Source organism: Nanorana parkeri, unplaced genomic scaffold, assembly GCF_000935625.1.
Source record: "Nanorana parkeri isolate BGI_ZX_2015 unplaced genomic scaffold, ASM93562v1 scaffold357, whole genome shotgun sequence".
NCBI classification, from domain to species: Eukaryota; Metazoa; Chordata; class Amphibia; order Anura; family Dicroglossidae; genus Nanorana; species Nanorana parkeri.
In genome coordinates this window covers 1158957-1177131 of record NW_017306625.1, presented here as the reverse complement: position 1 = coordinate 1177131, position 18175 = coordinate 1158957, and the positions used below count along the sequence as shown (strand labels likewise).

General features: G+C 42.1%; 1 protein-coding gene across 1 annotated transcript in view; it reads left to right on the top strand.

The window, feature by feature from the left end:
* The first annotated feature begins 3362 nt into the window (after window positions 1–3362).
* Window positions 3363–18175, top strand: part of EPDR1 (ependymin related 1) — a 32340-nt gene continuing 17527 nt past the window's right edge. Inside the window, exon 1 of the mRNA XM_018558772.1 lies at window positions 3363–3678. Within this exon, the coding sequence (XP_018414274.1) occupies window positions 3413–3678 (266 nt within the window). The 5' untranslated portion in view covers window positions 3363–3412. The remainder of the gene's footprint in view (window positions 3679–18175) is intronic.

Sequence of the window (18175 nt, the reverse complement as noted above, 5' to 3'; positions counted from 1 at the left end):
GTTTGTCGCGTGATATCGCGCAAATGCTTGCATTGAAAAGCATTGAATTGCGCCAAAATCCGCTCCAAAAAAGGTCCTGCTGTAGCTACGCACGACCCGCGACAGCAGGACCCTTTGCCCCATTGCCAAGCATTGGAAAGCGATATCGTGCGGTAAATAGGGAATTACTGCGCGATAAATCGCTCAGTGTGAACGGGGCCTAAAAGTAACTGTCCCCTCCGCTATTCCAAAGACCTCCTGCTTTCCAGCTCCCTCGTCAACTCCTCCCATGCTCGCCTCCAAGTCTTCTCTAGAACTCTTTACCCCAACCTGTCCATCTATCTCCCTCTCTGACTGCCTTTAGACGATCCCTAAAGACTCATTTCTTCAGGGAAGCCTATTCCATCGCAAACTAACCACTGAACCATCACGTTCTCAAACAATTCATCCCCATACAGCTACCTCCTCATGCATCACTTGCCCCTCCCTTTTAGATTGTAAGCCCTCCTCACCTTCCTGTCTTGAATTGCATTGTGATTGGATTTGTCCTTCTTATATTGTAAAGCGCTGCGCAAACTGTTGGCGCCATATAAATCCTGTATAATAATAATCTCAAACAATGTTATCAGCTTTCCTCACTATCATAGGTAAACTACAAAACACCTCCTTCATATATAATGGCAATGAGGAGAAGATGTTTGTAGTCCAAATTAGGAGAGCGGCTTAGGATGACAATACTGCTCCTCCGTGGATACAGTGCAGTAAGTAAGCATTGTTATTCTAGGACAAAACGCACGTAGAGCCTCATTTCAATGACTTGTGTAAGCCTCAGAGTCCACCTGGATCTACTGCATTGTTTCCAGTGATGGAGGACCCAAGACCCCAGCACCATCACTTTAGCTCCTCACTGCATGACCTTCAGGAAACACTCACTCACAGGAGGCCCCTCAGCTTCCAGTGGTTCCAGGCCTAGTCTTTTGGGGTCCTGCCAAACACTCAAAGCCGAAAGTCACCTGGGTCTCATGTTACAGGGCGCATGGTCTCATCTCACCACTGCCTAGTCAGCGGATCCACCTTCACAAAGCAAACAACTGTTTCGGGATACGTATGGGAGCATTTAGGCGAGTACGAGTATTCACCCAAATACTTGGTATTGGCACCGATACTAGTATTGGTATCGGTGCATCCCTAAATAAAACACTATTATTTTAGCTTCCTAGACTAAATACGAACTTAACCCTTGCAGTGCGTGGGTTGCCCAACTGAAAGTGTTAAGATTTTATTTGCCCAGAGTTCTTCTTTAAAAGAAGACAACAAATGAAGCCACCACACCTAAGGACTGGTAAGCTGCAATATAAAACATTTTTGTTCTTAGGTTTAGATATTTTTAAGGTATATCTAAAGAGAGACATTTTTTGGATAGAGCAAGGGATGGTTGTAATTTCCCCAAAGTAAAGGGAAAACCCCTCTTAGGGCCCATTCACAGAACTGCACTGTGGGGACTGAACTGTCATTATGCATGTTTTTGTGATGCAGTGACATTCATTGCCTGTGAAGGAGCATTGCCATGGAAATGTCGGATGCCATGTAACAACTTTCAATGTCGTTTATCCTTTGTGGCAGTTCATAACTGCTGCATTAAAGTTGCATGTCTATTATGTGTCTCTGCCTGCTTATACTGCATAAAATCTAATAGCAAAATTACCTGTGAGTCCCAAAAAATTGTTTCCATGATCTTCCCCGCTAATGATGGTAAGTGAAATTTTTCGGATGGTGGTCAACCTTGAAGTTTGAGTTTCCATTGCATAGACTCCCATTTAGTTTCAGGATTCTGGTGATGGATCCACTGGTATGTAGTTATAAATCAAGAATAAATCCAGATATAGAAGCTTATGGATCAGGGCTGTCTCCAACCTAGGGGGTGACTGAACTGAAGAGGGGGCTTCTCTTGCACCTCTCATCCGACACCCATGGAAGTGGTGACAGGGAGTGTGAGGACACAGAGTGGCATAAGTGCTGGTGCTGCAGGCTGGATTGTATCTGCATAGAGGCTCGAGTGCATGGACCAGAAGACTGTAGGCTGCAGGACCAGAACCAAACACCAGAATACTGGGGTACCAGAGTGGGTAACAGAAGTGTAATTGGGGTCTTAAGCCGAGGTCAGTAACAGCTGCAGAGTCCCAAATAAGGAACCAGGAGTAGAGACTAAGTAACAAGCCAAGGTTGGTAACAGCCAAGCAGCAGTGTACCAAATCAGGAACCAGGAGCAGAGTCGAGGTCACCAGCCAAGGGCGATATGGGTAGAGAGGAACAGGGAAGGAGGCAGAATCCAGTAAGCAAGCTGAGGTCAAAATGGGCAGGCAGAAATAAAGAGAGAAGTCAGTAGGCAGGCCGGGCACACACACAGGATAATGAATCAAGTCACAGGTAGTCAGGATCTACTGAAGACCTTTCAGCAAGCTCTCCATGGCCATTTGGCACCAAGCTAATGCAGCACAGATTAAAATTTAAGGTGTATTCTGCTCCATATGTCTTGCTTTACCATAGGTACATATTGAAAATGTGCACCAAGCATATATTCAATATCGTATATGTACATATTGCATTGCAAGCTCCCAAAATATCAAGTCCCTTTGAAAAAAAAAAATGGAAAGATAGCTTGTTTTAATCTCTAATTCCCATTCTCATAGTTTGCTCTCTGGATGTTTATTATGCCAGATACAACACAGAATGGCTGTAGATCCTAAAATCATCTCTGAATTTATGCTGACACTCTCCTTCCTTCTGGAGAGTGGCTACTTTTATTCCCCATGGTCCCTGTGTGTATTTTAAGATGATTTAAGAATCTAAAGCCGAGTAATACACAAATAAGCTACATTTTTGTTAATAGTTTGGGGTCTTCAATACATTAAGATTTAACTCCTGAGTTTAGTGACACTTTAAAGTAAACCCATGCTTTGCCCATTTATTCCCAGTATAACGTTATCTTTCCTCCAATCCCCCGCAGCTCCATGCAGCACCGGAAATATCTGGTACTACTGGGTACGGAGGAGCATGTGACCCAGTCTATGGCACTCATAGCTTGCACAGGACTTTCCTTCACTCCAGACAGCTGACTATATTGGCAGAACAGGTTCACTTTAAATGGGGCTCTGTGTCTGTTCCGCAATGTATTCTGTCTTACGAAGCCCACTGTATTTCCACAGTGTCCCAGCAAATGTGTGCCTGGGTATGTGTGTTTAGGGTTTTAAAAAATTGTTCTATAATTATTGACAGTAATCGTGTATAAAGTTTACAATGCATGCTCTATGCTCTTCTAGCTTGTGATCTGAGTGCATTACATCACCGCATTCACTGACTGCTCCTCCCTTTGCAGATAGCTCAGAAGAGAGAAGGGAGGGGGAAGAGTAAACACTGCTGACTGAAAGAGCAGATGATGGAGATAGGACAAGTGCAAGGCTTATGCAGTTTCATATTCCTAGGCCTTTTACTAATCACTGTGACTATCCCCGGAAATGCTAGATTTATCTCGGCATCGGATCCAGTGACCCCATGCGAAGCCCCTTTGCAATGGGAAGGCAGAATAGTAATGTACGATCACAACACTGGTAAAAACACTAGGGCAAATGTCACTTATGATGCCAAACAACAGAGAATTCGGATTCTGGAAGACAGGAAAAGCCTGGTACCCTGCAAGAGGTAGGTTTTATTAGAAATATAGATGACAGTAGAGAATAGTCATATGACAACAAATGTTTAGAGATAGATTATCATCACAAGGCCTGTAGTGCCATTGATATTAAGCATCTCATGGGTTATATTGTATTTCTTTGTCTAGTATTTATCTGTTCTAACTATACCTATTTAAAACACATTTATTCAGATTTTACAATCCCTTCCTAAAGAAGTCAGGGTCCAGAGCAAGTCATTACATATTGTATGAATATAAATGGTTCTTGTTGACAATGACATTTTATTGTACATGTTTCATTAAGGGCAAGGGAAATATTGCCTAATATTATCACAAAACATAAAAAAAAAAAACTAAATAGAAAGGCTGTTTCATTTAATATTCCTGTTTAAATAATACAAAAAAAATATATTATATGTTCATTTTAAAGTCACAGGGAATGATTGAGAAATCTAAAAGGAAACCTGTACTTAGAGTAATTCTGATGTGCTGATCTCCTTTTGAAAATCCTATGTGCCTGGCGGTCTCTACACTTTAAATACAGACCACTAAAGAAATAACTCCTAATCTGCACCATGACTTAAGCAGGTTATACATGTTTAGAATGTTGTACGAAAGAAGTCGTTTTCGGAACATTCATTTGAATATATATCAATTAGTATGGTGCAATCGACAAATGAAAACGTGTTCCCAAAAATGTTGAAGGAACACTTTGGAAACTTTTTCTTGGTCAAACGAATTTCTTACAGTGAATATGGTTTCCATTTTTAAACTCCATTCATTCCAAAATAGAATGTTAAATCAAAAAGAAAATTAACAAATGTTTGAACCACAATAGCCATGTTTCTGATGCCAGTATTGAACGTTTCCACGGGATTTCTCGTACAAACGTTCGTGCAAAATTCTACCCGTGTATACTCTACTTTATACCAGCTTTTCTCAATCAGAGTGCTGTGACACTGTGTGCCTTCTGGCTTTGTCACGGGTGCTGTAAAATTTTCGCTAATGGGGGGACTTGAATTTGGGGAGGGGGGACCACACGTCATTTTTTTACATTTACATTTTTTAGGTTTATTATTTCACTTCTTGACCCAGAGAGGCAACAGGAAGTTAGAGAAAAGCTCCCAAAGTGAATGTCCCTGGAACAGGTGTCCCCATTGGAAGATTACCCCATACCGCTTGTTTTCGGGAAAGCAAGCACCTGTGTATTGCCTTCCAGTGCTTTGACCCGGCTTGCCTGATGCAGATAGCTCAGAAGAGAGAAGGGAGGGGGAAGAGTAAACACTGCTGACTGAAAGAGTGTTTCACAGGTGCTGATTCTGCAATATCCTGATTACTGGCTACTGACCCTGACTTCGGTTTCTGCCTATCGTCTTGGTACCTCTGCTACCCGGCTGTGTTTGACTTCAGCTTCTTCCCTGATATTGCTCTTTGGTTATCGCATTTGAACCACTGCTGCCCAACTGTGTCTAACCCCCGGCTTGTCTTCTGACCTTGCGGCCTGTCTGATATCTTGGCAAGATGGCCTGCTGACACCTTGCTGCATCTGGACCAGCTTTAGGCACCTGTTCCCTTCCGTGTCCTGCATGCTCTCTTCTGACTCTAGGGGGTGCTGGACAGGAGGTGTAAGGGAAGCCCTCACATCACTCTGCTTCCAGGTACATAAAAGGGGCAAATCTCGCCTGTGGTCACACAGATAGCAATGAAATCTTGATGAACGGTCTAACCTTTCCCCACTCAATTCAAAACTAAAAAAAATGTTCCTGGCTAATAGCAGCCGGTGCATGTGCTACTGGTGTATTGGTGTGGCTACCTCTGAGCCCAAAATGCAGAAGGGAAAGCAAGCTGCAGATAATTTATTTATGAAAAAAATGTATAAAGGAGTAGTACTAAAAAAAAAGCTTTTTTAGTCAATGTTTGTGCAATAATTGCTCATGATTCTCACAACTGTGGCCATGGCAAAGGGTGTATTCTAGTAGTACTTGTGGGTTGCAGCAACACGCAGTAAATCGCACATGTGGTGTCATTCATTGTGAATGACACTGCAATGCACTGTACAGTAGAGTCCAATGCAAACAGACCACACACCACACACCACAGTGCGCTGCATTACTAAAAAAAAGTGTCATGTGTGTTTTTCAATCCATTGGCAGCTTATTCTTTACAAATGCACTGCATGTTAACACACAAAGTATTATTATAGGTATTTATATAGCGCCGACAATTTACACAACACTTTACATAGTCACACATTTACAGTTCCTGCCCTCAAGGAGCTTACAATCTAAGGTCCCTATCTCACATAGGGCCAATTTACCTTTCAGCATATCTTTGGAGTGTGGGAGGAAACTCCTGATCTGGATTTGAACCAGGGTCTCTTAAGTGCTGTAAGGCGGAAGCACTAACCACCACGCCACTGTAAGTAACACATTTTAATAAACTATTTTTAAACCCATTTTAAAATGGGTTGCTTAAGTGTGAGTCAGCTCAAATACTTTACAGATGCACTTAGGTTTACTCTTGTACCTCTTCCTGCAAACAAATTTACCCAATCTTACTTTGGCAAGCAGAAATAAGGTCAGCAAGTTTGCAGTTTATGTGTATGTGGGCCCCAAACAACATAAGTATGTGAGGAAAGAAAGCAGGGATGCGCCGCTGCATCGGCAGAAAAATTGCACTTTCGGCATTTAGCCAAAAGTGCCATTTTCGGCCGATATGTTTTGGCGTCCGATATATCGGTGCATCCCTAATATTTACGGCAATGCAGAACGCCACAGGCTATAGAGAACTACACATCCCAGCAATACTTTATATAACAATGGCATTTCTGTATAAAGTACTGCTGAGATTTGTAGTCCTCTATAGAGGGTGTCATTCTGCATTGCTGCAACAGTACGTTATACAACATGGCGGCCGGCAAGTCCCACCATCTATGCACAGGGACTGTGCTGGGCCCCCCCAGGCTGAGGCCCCGGTGCCGGAGCACCGGCTGCACCGGCGGTAGTTCCATTGAGTATGACTTATGATTCATAACTTTTTAGCCCTTATGTTATATTTTCTACCTCTACCCAAAAGTCTTAGGAAAGACGTGCATTGTTCTGATTTAAAAAAAAGGAATTGTTTGGAGCAGAAAGTTGCCCATCTTCTTTTGTATCCAGCTAATAAAATGGCCGCATGTTTTAAATTCCAGCTTGGGACATTTTGTCCTTTGAAAATAAGAGCACAACCTGTATGTGTTAAATGTTCATTACCAAGCCAACTATTTTTTATTTCAATTTTTCTTTGGACTCAATATTAAGGGAAATGCATGCAGAATAAAACAAGCATTTGAACCTGGCAATTCTCAAATCACAAGCAATGTGTTAGGATCTTCACATTTGATCAGCAGCCAAAATGTTTAAGATGTGTAAAGCCAACCACATCCCTTGGGCTGATTTACATAAAGCTCACCATTATTGCACATTTCACTAAAATTATCTCATTCTTTCTAAAGCAGAACTCTATCATGCTCATACCCCTCAAATCTGTCAGAGCAGTTTCTTGGTTAGGGATAATGTAATATCTGTTCCTGGGAACCGCATATCAATATTGACGTCAAAATAAAGCTTTAATCACCAGTCCTAGCTGTTTAGTCCAAAACAAATATTTGTATTTCTTTTTAGAGCATATTTCTGTTCCATTCTATTCTTTGAACAAATATTTCAAAATGACACACTTCATCTTCTTTTTTCTCTTTGTCCAAGTACACGTTCAAAAATATTGACTGTAGTTGTTCCCAACACTTGTCAAGGTTGCCATCTGTAATATTTTCACGTATTTTCTTAATAGATCATGCCATAGTAATGTTTAATTATGATTACCTTGGACCCAGGAGGTTATCAAAATACCTTTTCCAAAATATTACAAACATGATCAGTGGATTATGGGTGCACTGCTGTGGCAGACTCTTCCTTATGTCCATGTCTGTAATGAGGTACTGACATTCAGTAACATGGATGGGAGGATGTGTCATTTGACTACATGTGCAGTGACATCAGGCAGGGGATTTACAATCTGACAATGCTTCATGTTACACCCTAAATATGGGTGTAACATGAACCATGGTCTGGAAGGTAAACTTAGCCTTTGATTTAAATGTGCCAAGCTCATAAAAAAGACCTTTTTTTTGCAATCCCCTTAAATTAAAGTAGGAGTAAATTCATGATTTATTTTTAGCTATATCTACTGCTAGCAAGCAGTAGATATATGCAAAACCATTTGAAAAAATAAAAAAGTTACCAAATAGGTAATTACTTTCTTCTGTCAGCGCTGCTTGCTCCCGTCTGCGGCATCCAGCTTCCCCGAACTGACGTGCAGGAAAATGTGGGAGGTCGCATGTGCAGTAGGAGTAGAGACTCAATAGAAGTCAATGCACACAGCCGTGAGCGTGCACGCCGGACAGACTCCGTGGGACAGGAAGACACAGCAGCCTGTGCTGGATCAGAGACCGGCACGCTACGCTGGAGGGACTGCTAGAAACTACTGGAAGGAAGAAGATGATCAGCTCAAGAGGCATCACTTATGGTAAGTCCCTACAGCAGTATTGGAGGGGCAAAAAAATAGACTTTGTCACTTTAATAGCGCATATCAACATAAATAAAGATCAATACATCAATAAAATAAAAAAAATGAACCATAATATAACGTAGTACATAGCAAAAGTTATTTTAAAGCAATAATAAGCTGTTTTTGTTGTGTGCATTATCCACCAACATGTGTGCTCCAACTCCAATAAATGTATGTGATCCACACCATCATGTGAAGAAATAGCTCCTGTGTTAGTGCCTGCGTTCCGGTCCAGTGCGATCTGCAAAAATGCTGCATGCACTATTTTTGCAGATCGCACTGGACCAGAACACAGGCACTAATGTGCCACGCGTGCGGGCGATCGCACTGCGGGCGGGGGGCGTGGCTGCGGTGCCATTGACTTCAATGCACCACCACGCCCCCTCCCTGAACGTAGGGAGCCGGCCAGGTTGCGTTCCAGTGTGTTCCAGAGGCTGAACGCTCTGGAACGCACTCTGTGGTGTGAACTGGCCCTAAGTGAGCTCACCAGAACTAAATGACCCTTAAACCGTAAAAGGTCACTAAGCACTTTTTTCTCTAACCTCCTCTGTTTCTCCAATACTCTACAACATGCACCGTCATTTATGGAAAACCATACTCCTTCAACATTCTCCACCATGTGCTGTTGTTTAAAGGAGAACTATGACATGAGTGATTTCCACTCACCTCATAGTTCTAAGCCGACCTGTGACAATGAGACTGTCACAGGTCAGCTCAATAGATCGGGAGGTGAGGGAACACATACCGGGTTCCCTCACCTCTCGATCCTGTCACGGCTCTCTGCCGTGACAGGGGGAGGGGCTGGATTCCCCTCTCCCCGCTCCGATCTGCCAGCGCTGACTGGCGGAACGGACGGGGGAGGGGGCGGGTACAGCTGGCTCTGCCTCTAGATAGGCAGAGCTAGCTGTCACTCACGCAGCTGGGCGGATCCCGTCATCTAAGTCGGGATCAGCTCCAGGTGCGGCGTCTCAGTATACCGCGAGCTGTAGCTCGCGGTTTACTGAGCTTAGGGTAACGGGAGGACGCTAGTTGGTGTCCTCCCGTTACCCCAAGGAGAACTATGGGGAAAAACACTGACCCCATAGTTCTCCTTTAAGATGTACAAAATAAGAAGGTACAGTGGTAAAATATCATTTATTTATTTTTAGTATAAAACTTTTTAAAAACAAAATCAACTCACATTTAATGGTGTTATACCAGCGCCAGACACAGTCCTCACACTACTCCAATCTTCCAGAAGTGGAGTGCGTTTGCAGCTGTTTGAAGTGAGGTTAAAATGACATTAAAGTCAACATTTTTTCTCCCTTTCACCCCCCACACCCCTACAATGCTGATGTAAGCACTTACCTTAAATTATGCTTCTTGATCTGATCCTCTTCTTTCCTGTAGTTTACAGCAGTCAATTGAGCGCTGACTGCTGCGTGTTCTGTGCCCACGGACTCTGTGCGGGTGCATGCTGCTGGGCTGCCTGCATAGACCTACCTTGTGTCTCTCCTCGTTATAGCCACTGCTTGCAAGGCTGTGAGGGTTTAAATACCCTTTAAGATTTTTAGTGCAGTGGTTGTATAAAATTATCAGTTGATGTTTTAAAGATGATCTCAACATCAAGTCGTCTGTTACTCCCCCCCCCTAACAAATTGCATTCATTCTAGTTTCCTATCCCTAATTGCCAATCCCTAACCCTAATCTAAAAGCTCATTTTTCTTACCTAAATCTGTGTTCACGTGGCGCTTCGTTTCTTAAGCGTAGAGAGTAAGTCACCAACACACCAAAGTATTCATCATCAAAACGTCATTATTGACATTGGTCAATCATGAAATCACAGGAAAAAAGTTTCGGGACCACGCAGGGTGCTTTCATCAGGCAATGTAATAACAAGTGCATAGTATAAAGCAAATATAAATACACCAGTGACCAGTGAAGAACCCAAGAACCAATCAGAACTTCACTCTCATCCCCTTCTGACCTCATTGTGACATCACATCCCACTCTGCCCCTTCTGATCTCATTGTGAAATTCACATTCCCGCCATTTTAGTTTGAATAAACTCATTTGTATAAGCATATGTATTGCATCTGTTGTCTCTTCTGTTGTACGTGTTTGCATCATTGATAGCTGGGTACAATGCAGCACAGGCAAAGTACATAGAATGTTATCAGATCAAGATTTCTAGCACAATCAGGAGGTATTTTTGCACTTAGTACACAAACATAACAACACTTTTAAATGGGATCAAAAAAGATTACGGTTGCCCCCCTTTTCCACGAGGAAGAGCTTTTTGTGCTTTTCTCTCCATAAGTACAGTGTTACCTTTGTTTAGGCATCATCACAATTAGCATCTACTGTACTTTCTGGACTGAGATGCTGACCCAGAGAAGATACAATTGGATACATTCTGGTGCATGAGCAGTTTTTGTGTTTGACTTGTAACATGCTGTTAAGTTAAAGTGACACTAAACACAGGTGTTAAATCTTAAAAATGCATTCAAGTTCCTTAACTATTAATTAAAAATGTAGTTTATTTGTGCAGTTTACTTGTAGATACTCACATCATCTCTGAAATTGTGCTGACACTGTGCTTCCTTCTGGAGGGTGGCTACTTTTGTTCACCATGGTCCCTGTGTGTGTTGTAAAGTAGTCACCGCTCCAAGTTCACACCTGTGATGGACTACAATCTCAATACAAATTAGTAAACTAAACGTGAGATTGTAGTCCATCACGGGAGTGAGCTTGGAGCAGTGGCTACTTTACAACACACACAGGGACCATGGAGAACAAAAGTAGCCACCCTCCAGAAGGAAGGACAGTGTTGGCATCAATTCAGAGATGATTTGTGGATCTACAGCCAAATAAGCTACATTTCTGTTAATAGTTAAGGTACTTGAATATATTTGTAAGATTTTACTCTCGTGTTTAGTGACACTTTAATGTGTTGCTGTTTGGAGGCAAAGACACTGAAGAAACGTTTGTTCCTGCTTGCTGCAGACTGATGATGTCAGTCTAGGCTAAGTCACATGATTGGACCCCAAGGGCTGCTTATTGACAAAAGGTGGAGTTTTGCTGAAAACATTCTACATTAGTTATATATTGTTGCATCATAAATGTGCCCTATGAGACTTGTTAAGATAATCAAAAGGTTCAATTTAACTCACACATTTTTGAGTGACCTCAACTAGCATGGGACAAGTTAATATCTTTGTGTTAGGGCACATTACTCTTTCCCTCTGTTAAAGGAGAACTATGAGGTGAGTGCTTTTCACTCACCTCATAGTCTTCCTCTAGATAGGCAGAGCCAGCTGTCAGTCACGCAGCTGGGCGGATCCCGGCATAATTGTCGGGATCCGCTTCAGTTGCGGCGTCTCAGTATATCGCGAGCAGCAGCATGTGGCATACTGCGGCGTCTCAGCCTAGCCTGAGCCCAGGGTGACGGGAGGAGTGCATTCCAGACCAGAAAAAATGAGACAAGCAGTATTTTTTTTGTCTGGACCAGTATGGAGCATGTAGCAAACAGTCAAAACTCTTGAAAGGCAGTGTTCCGACCAGCTAGCTTGCATTTTAACCACCTCCCGTCCGCCGAACGCTGAAAGACGGCCGGACGGGAGTCTCCTGGATGCGGGTGGGCGTCTTCAGACAGGATTTTAAACTGCCGTTTACATACAAGCGGTCCAGCGTCTGTAAAGATGCCCAATCGCTTGTATGATGCAATTCAGGGTGACCCCCCTTACCTCTTCTCGCCATCGCCGTTCTCGCCGCCGCCATCCCCACGATCCCGGGTGTCATCTATCCCGGGCGATGTGGCGGCTCTGTGCACTGAGAACTGAGGGAGTTCAGTACAGATCTCCCTCCGCTCCCCTCCCGGTCTTTGAATGCAGGAAGTGATGTAAGTTACATCACTTCCGCTTTCCCACGGAGAGAAGCTGATGAAGCACATCTGTGCTTCATCAGCTTCTCTGGGGGTCCCTAGGTGACATTAGGGGTCTTAGAGACCCCTGATGTCTCCATGAAGGGGACCTGTCACAGTAATTGGTTATTACATAGGGGACTTCTTAGCACCCTATGTGATAACAATAAAGTTAAGTGTAAAAAAAAAATGTTTAAAAATTGCTCACAAAATAAATAAAATGTACACACACACAAATAAAAAAAACCCACAAAAAGTTTTTTAAAGTCCCCCACCCCCACATAGATGCGCAAAAATGCGTTAGGTGTGCCTACACGAAAAATGACCATTGCGCACATTACGCAATCCTGATTTTAATGAGACCAATCCTGATCTTAAAATTTTTCTCCTCTACCAACAGCCAAACTTCATCTCAAAAAGATCTCTCAAAGACAGAAGTGGAAATCATAGCGCACCCCGCATGCATAAAATGTTAATAGAGTGCTTGTATATATGAGCTTGATGAACTTACTGACTCTAGCTTCCTGATGAAGTCAATTAGACTAAACGCATAGAAGCCAGTCAGTGACGTCAGAACGCCTGGAGAGAAAGAGGAGGACAGATCTGACATCCAGGAATGTGATTCTGATACGCGATTTTATTCGTTTTTATGTGAGTGTATTTTTTTAATAAAATCATTTTATGCATACGGGGTGCACTATGATTTCCACTTCTGTCTTTGAGAGATCTTTTTGAGATGAAGTTGGGCTGTCGGTAGAGGAGAAAAACGTTAAGATCAGGATTGGTCTCATCTGAAGGAAGGAAGATCACAGCTCCAAATAGTGTGAGGAAGGAGTTTTACCCTATGAGAAGTGCTTTGAGACCCAAGGGTCTGAACACGGAGGTGAGAGGCTTATTTATCAGAGCACTGGTGTTTTTTATGAGCACTTCTGCAAAAAATACACACAAGAAATTACAAGAGTGGGCAGAGCGACGCACAAAGAAAGACTAAGACAACACTTTTTTTTTGAGAGAGAGAGAGCTGCCTGCGTTTACTGTATTCATGAACACTTTGTTTCAGTTATGTGTTTTACACACTGACACAGGACGTTTGCTACTTTATTAGTCATTTGGAGTTCATTTTAGATTTTTCCCCTTGTGATTTACACAAACAGTTGACTAGGAGATTTAATTTGCAAAATATTATATATATATATATATTTTTTTTTCTTTTCTCTCACGATAGGATTGTTCACTCTAGTATTTCGTTTTGCACATATTATTTGTTTACTTTTTGGGTGATAGCGCCGCTTCACATTTTTGAATGATATTAATGCAGGCTCATGCAGCCAATTTAAGTGAGCAGCTGTAAGGAGAAGTGCTCAGTTTTCTTAGATTAATCGAGCGCAGAAGTTCCTCTAGATATTTCTGTAATATGCCACCATAGCTTACCGTACACCTGCAATGCACACTAGATAAAATTTTAACTATTCAATGTTGATCATTTTATTTGATTGTACTACAAACCCATTACAGCCACCACAAGGCTGCCTATCACATTGAAGGACCAACTGGAAGTCTACGAGCTGTGGCCTGGCTAGGTGGATCTGGGCCTTGCATGACACAGGAAAAGTTGAGATTTTGTTCCTACTTTCTGTTGCCTGCAACTGCAGGTCTACAGAATGCCCTGTCATGCAGTGGTCATTAAATTTTAAACTGGTGTCATGTGCTTTAAAGTGTACATCCATGCAAAACATTTCTTTTGGAAAGCACTAGAGGACTGCTGTCAGGTTTTTATTGATTTTTTTTTTTTAGAAATAATTCCTCACACTTGCTATCACAGTGACAATAGTTTTACCAAAGAAAGCGTGAAAAAAAATCTTCAAAAGGGAAACTAATCAGGATGAAAAATATGATAGGGGTTCTAGTCTCAACTAATAAAATATGTTATTGCTGTTTTTGTTGCTATTATTAGATTTCCCTTCAATTCCTGTCTAGTGTATCCATTGTCAACAGAGAAGATATCAAAGCTTTGTTTGTGCATACAATACAGTGATATTAAAGTCAAGAGGTTTTTAAGCTATTTCAAATGTTGATTGAATCAGCTGCCTCTCTGAGCCTCACCCTGATGTCATGTTTTAGGTTGGTTCCTTTCCCATGCAGGGTCCTATGGAGCTACGCTTGTGTGTGCTAGTAAGCTGTGCGTGTCTCTACAATAGGGTTGCCACCTGTCCGGAATTTACCTGGACAGTCGAGGTTTTGAATGCTGTGTCTGGGTATTATTGCTGCTGACACTCAGACACAAGATGTCAGGCAGACAGGGGCAACCAAAATTAAGATAGGGTCTACTGGACACCCACTGGCATTCTGGCAGTGTCTCAGCACCAGAAAGGTATTTCAGCTGTTTTTTTCTTGTATTGCGTTTATCTGTTAGTGTGTGTGTGGCTATCAGCCTCTGTGGTTAATATACATATTTTATAGCTATCTCATGCTTTTTTGCAGCCCTCCAACAGTTTAATTCACTTTGAATGGCTGCCTTATATTTATTTACACAGTTTTGCATTTTACCCGACGTGACCCCGACTTTTATGTTTTACTAAAAATATGGGTAACAATAAATGTTTTATAACATAGGGAAACTTTTTATTTATATATTTATGGTACTTTTTTCATTATATAGCAAAAAAAAATAACCCCCCCGTGGGGTCACAAAAGAAACCTCTATCTGTCCCCAAAATGTTTTAACATATATTGCAAGGCTATAGTCAGGTCATGCTGACTGGTGAAATTTTTGACTGACTGGTGAGACACCGCCAAATTTTTCAAGCCCTGTCAATGTATATACCTCTGTTACATTGCTGATCAGTGTGAACACCTTGGTTAAATTGCTGATCGGTGTATATACCTCTGTTACATTGCTTGTTAGTGTGAATACCTCCGTTACATTGCTCGTCAGTGTATACACCTCCGTTACATTGCTGGTCATTGTATATACCTCCGTTACATTGCTCATCAGTGTGAATACCTCGGTTACATTGCTGGTCAGTGTATATACCTCCTTTACATTGCTGGTCAGTGTGAATACCTCCGTTACATTGCTGATCAGTGTACTGTATATACCTCTGTTACATTGGCAGTCACTGAGAAGGCCTCCTAACTAATTCTAATCCTTGCTCTCTCTCTCCTGGCTGTCTCTCCTTTCTCACTCCTAGCTGTCTCTCCTCACTTTTTCTCTTGGCTGTCTCTCCTCACTCTCTCCCATGGCTGTCTTTCCTCGTTCTCTCTCCTGGCTGTCTCTCCTCACTTACTTTATCTAGGCTGTCTCTCATCTCTCTCTCCTGGCTGTCTCTCTCCTCTCTCTCTCCCGGCTGTCTCTCCTCACTTACTTTATCTAGGCTGTATCTCATCTCTCTCTCCTGGCTGTCTCTCTCCTCTCTCTCTCCTGGCTGTCTCTCCTCACTTACTTTATCTAGGCTGTCTCTCATCTCTCTCAAAAAAAGTTGTGGCGCTAGAGTGTTCGAATTTTGCTTGAAGAAAAGATGGCAACTCTACTCCACAAACACACAGACACAGCATGACAACCCACTCCCCTACCTCCTGCTCTCCCCTGCTCCTTTCTCCCTTCTCCAAGCTAGTAGATGGACAGCAGCTGGATTCTGTGCTGTCCATAGTGATCTTGTACTGGACAGGAAGTTCAGGGAAGCCAATTTGAGAGAGTTGAAGTCAGCTGTTTGGAATTATGATGACTGTAAGTGCATGGGCAAAAATGTAAAGAAATACTTTGCTGGGCAATTTATATTTGTTTGATCTGGATTCATTATTAAAAGAGTTTGAGAGTTTAATGCTGCTTTAAGTGAAACCGTTATGGATCCTAATCAACCACGTCGATGAACTGCAGTGGTATGGTAATCCACTATTCAGTAGTAAGTGGTCTTCTTGATATATAACTCAATGTTCCAATGAACCTATCTTCAACTCAAGTTGGACTCCAGACCCAATGTCATTTCACTAGAAAAATATTAATTACACAGTTTATAAAGAAAGCAAATGGTTTTGAGCACATTCTTATTAAATGTAACTTTTGTGACATTATTATGGTGTTATGTGGGAGGAAAAATAGATTGCTCTACTTTATTTCAAAATAACCCCCACGGACTCAAAGATTGTTATAGAAAAAGTCTTCACTCTACTTTATTTTCATGCGCATGGGAGATCAATACAGACGATGCATGGAGTTGAGCTTGTCCCCCCTCCTGTCAGAATAAGTCTCTAACTAAATCTAAGGTGCATAATCTTTTATAGTTGTTTATGATGATTCACTTCTGGCTGGGTGCCGTCTTCGCGTCATATATCCTGGTCAAGCAAGCTTCAAAGCTTTGATTTGTTAGCGCATCTTAGGCAGTCCTACCTACATAGTTTCAGCAGTGCAATCTTGTCTTTTGTCCCAGCCAAGAACCTTGAAAAGAACACAGATTAAAAACATGTATATTGCAATTATTTTTAATTCCGAGGCTTCAATACTTTTTAACCCCTTACATTTCCCCCCTGTTGAACCTCAGCAATTAAATTCTGTTTCTTACTTACATCAACCTCCTAGGTTAAGTATGTTACTTATTTGCCTAAGTGATGGTTTCAAACAGGGGCGTCATCATAGGGTGAGTCAATGTCATCAGTGTTTAAAGCTGTGTATGCCATTCTTTCAGTTGCTTTGTCAACTACCTTCGAGACAAGTCCCTTCATACACGGTACCAGACAACAACCTAAGCATAATAATACTGATAGGATCCCTGCAATGGCTATAAGGAAGGTAGTAATGTGTGATGCCCAGCGCCCGAACAAACCCTCCATCCAGGATGTCCACGGATTTTCGATCCCACTGTTTTCTGCCAGCTCTAACGAGAGCATCTCCAAGCCCTTCAATGCTCGGGAGACGCTCCCATCTGGGGCAGTGTTATTGGGGATGTATGTACAACACGAGGTTCCAAACATGGCGCATACTCCACCTTTCTCGGCGAGCAACATATCCAAAGCCATTCTATTCTGCCATGCTACCAGTGACGTGGCATCAAGTTGTTCGGCAAGGCCCTTGACTGAGTCTCTAGTGTAATTGACAAAGCGTTGTTGATTATAATATATATAATTAATCCAGTCTACATTTTTAATAATCGTTACCATGGGAAACAACGATTCAAAACCGGCTGAAATTTGGTTTCTAGCTTTAAATTCGTCTGGAACTCCCCGGGGCACTCCAATAGCATCAATGTATGCTCTGTTATCAAAACTTCCCCTTGGGATGGATCTTTTGATTCTGTGTGTCGTGGTCTTTGTTATTTCTAACATTTGGGCAATAAGCTTTTCTCCTCCCCCTGGCAGAATCAAATTGAGTAATTTTGAAAACCTGGTGCTGTGAATACTGTGTCTATGTGTCCTATCATTCCCCCTGTTGAGACATGGCAAGGCCCATAGCTCAATATTGCTGCATATCTGAATATATTCTTTGGTAGTACTGGTTTTCCTGTTAGACCCACCCACACTCCTGTCTCATCTTTTAAAAAACCTTTTGCTTTCCAGCTTGCTTTTTCTGTGGGGGGTGAAGCGTGTTGGTTCTGTTTAAGAATTTTCATGTCCATGGTTTCTTCTTGTGTAGCTTGCTGTGTATCTACGTTTGTACGTGTTGCAGCAGACTTTGCTGCAGTGTCTGCTAGTCTATTCCCTTCAGATACAGGGTCTGTACCTTTTGTGTGTGCAGTACATTTACAAACTGCTATTTCTTGTGGGAGCTGAACACTAGCTAAGAGTGCCAAAATTAGATCCCTGTGTGTTATGGGTTTACTTGTTGAGGTAACCATCCCTCTTCGCTTCCACTGTTCATCATAAGTAAAAAGTGTTGAAAAAGCATATTGGCTATCAGTGTATATTGTTACTCTCTTCCCTTTACCTAATTGGCAAGCTCTTGTTAGTGCTATCAGTTCCGCTGCCTGGGCTGATAAATTAGCTGGTAAAGACTGCGCCTCTATTAC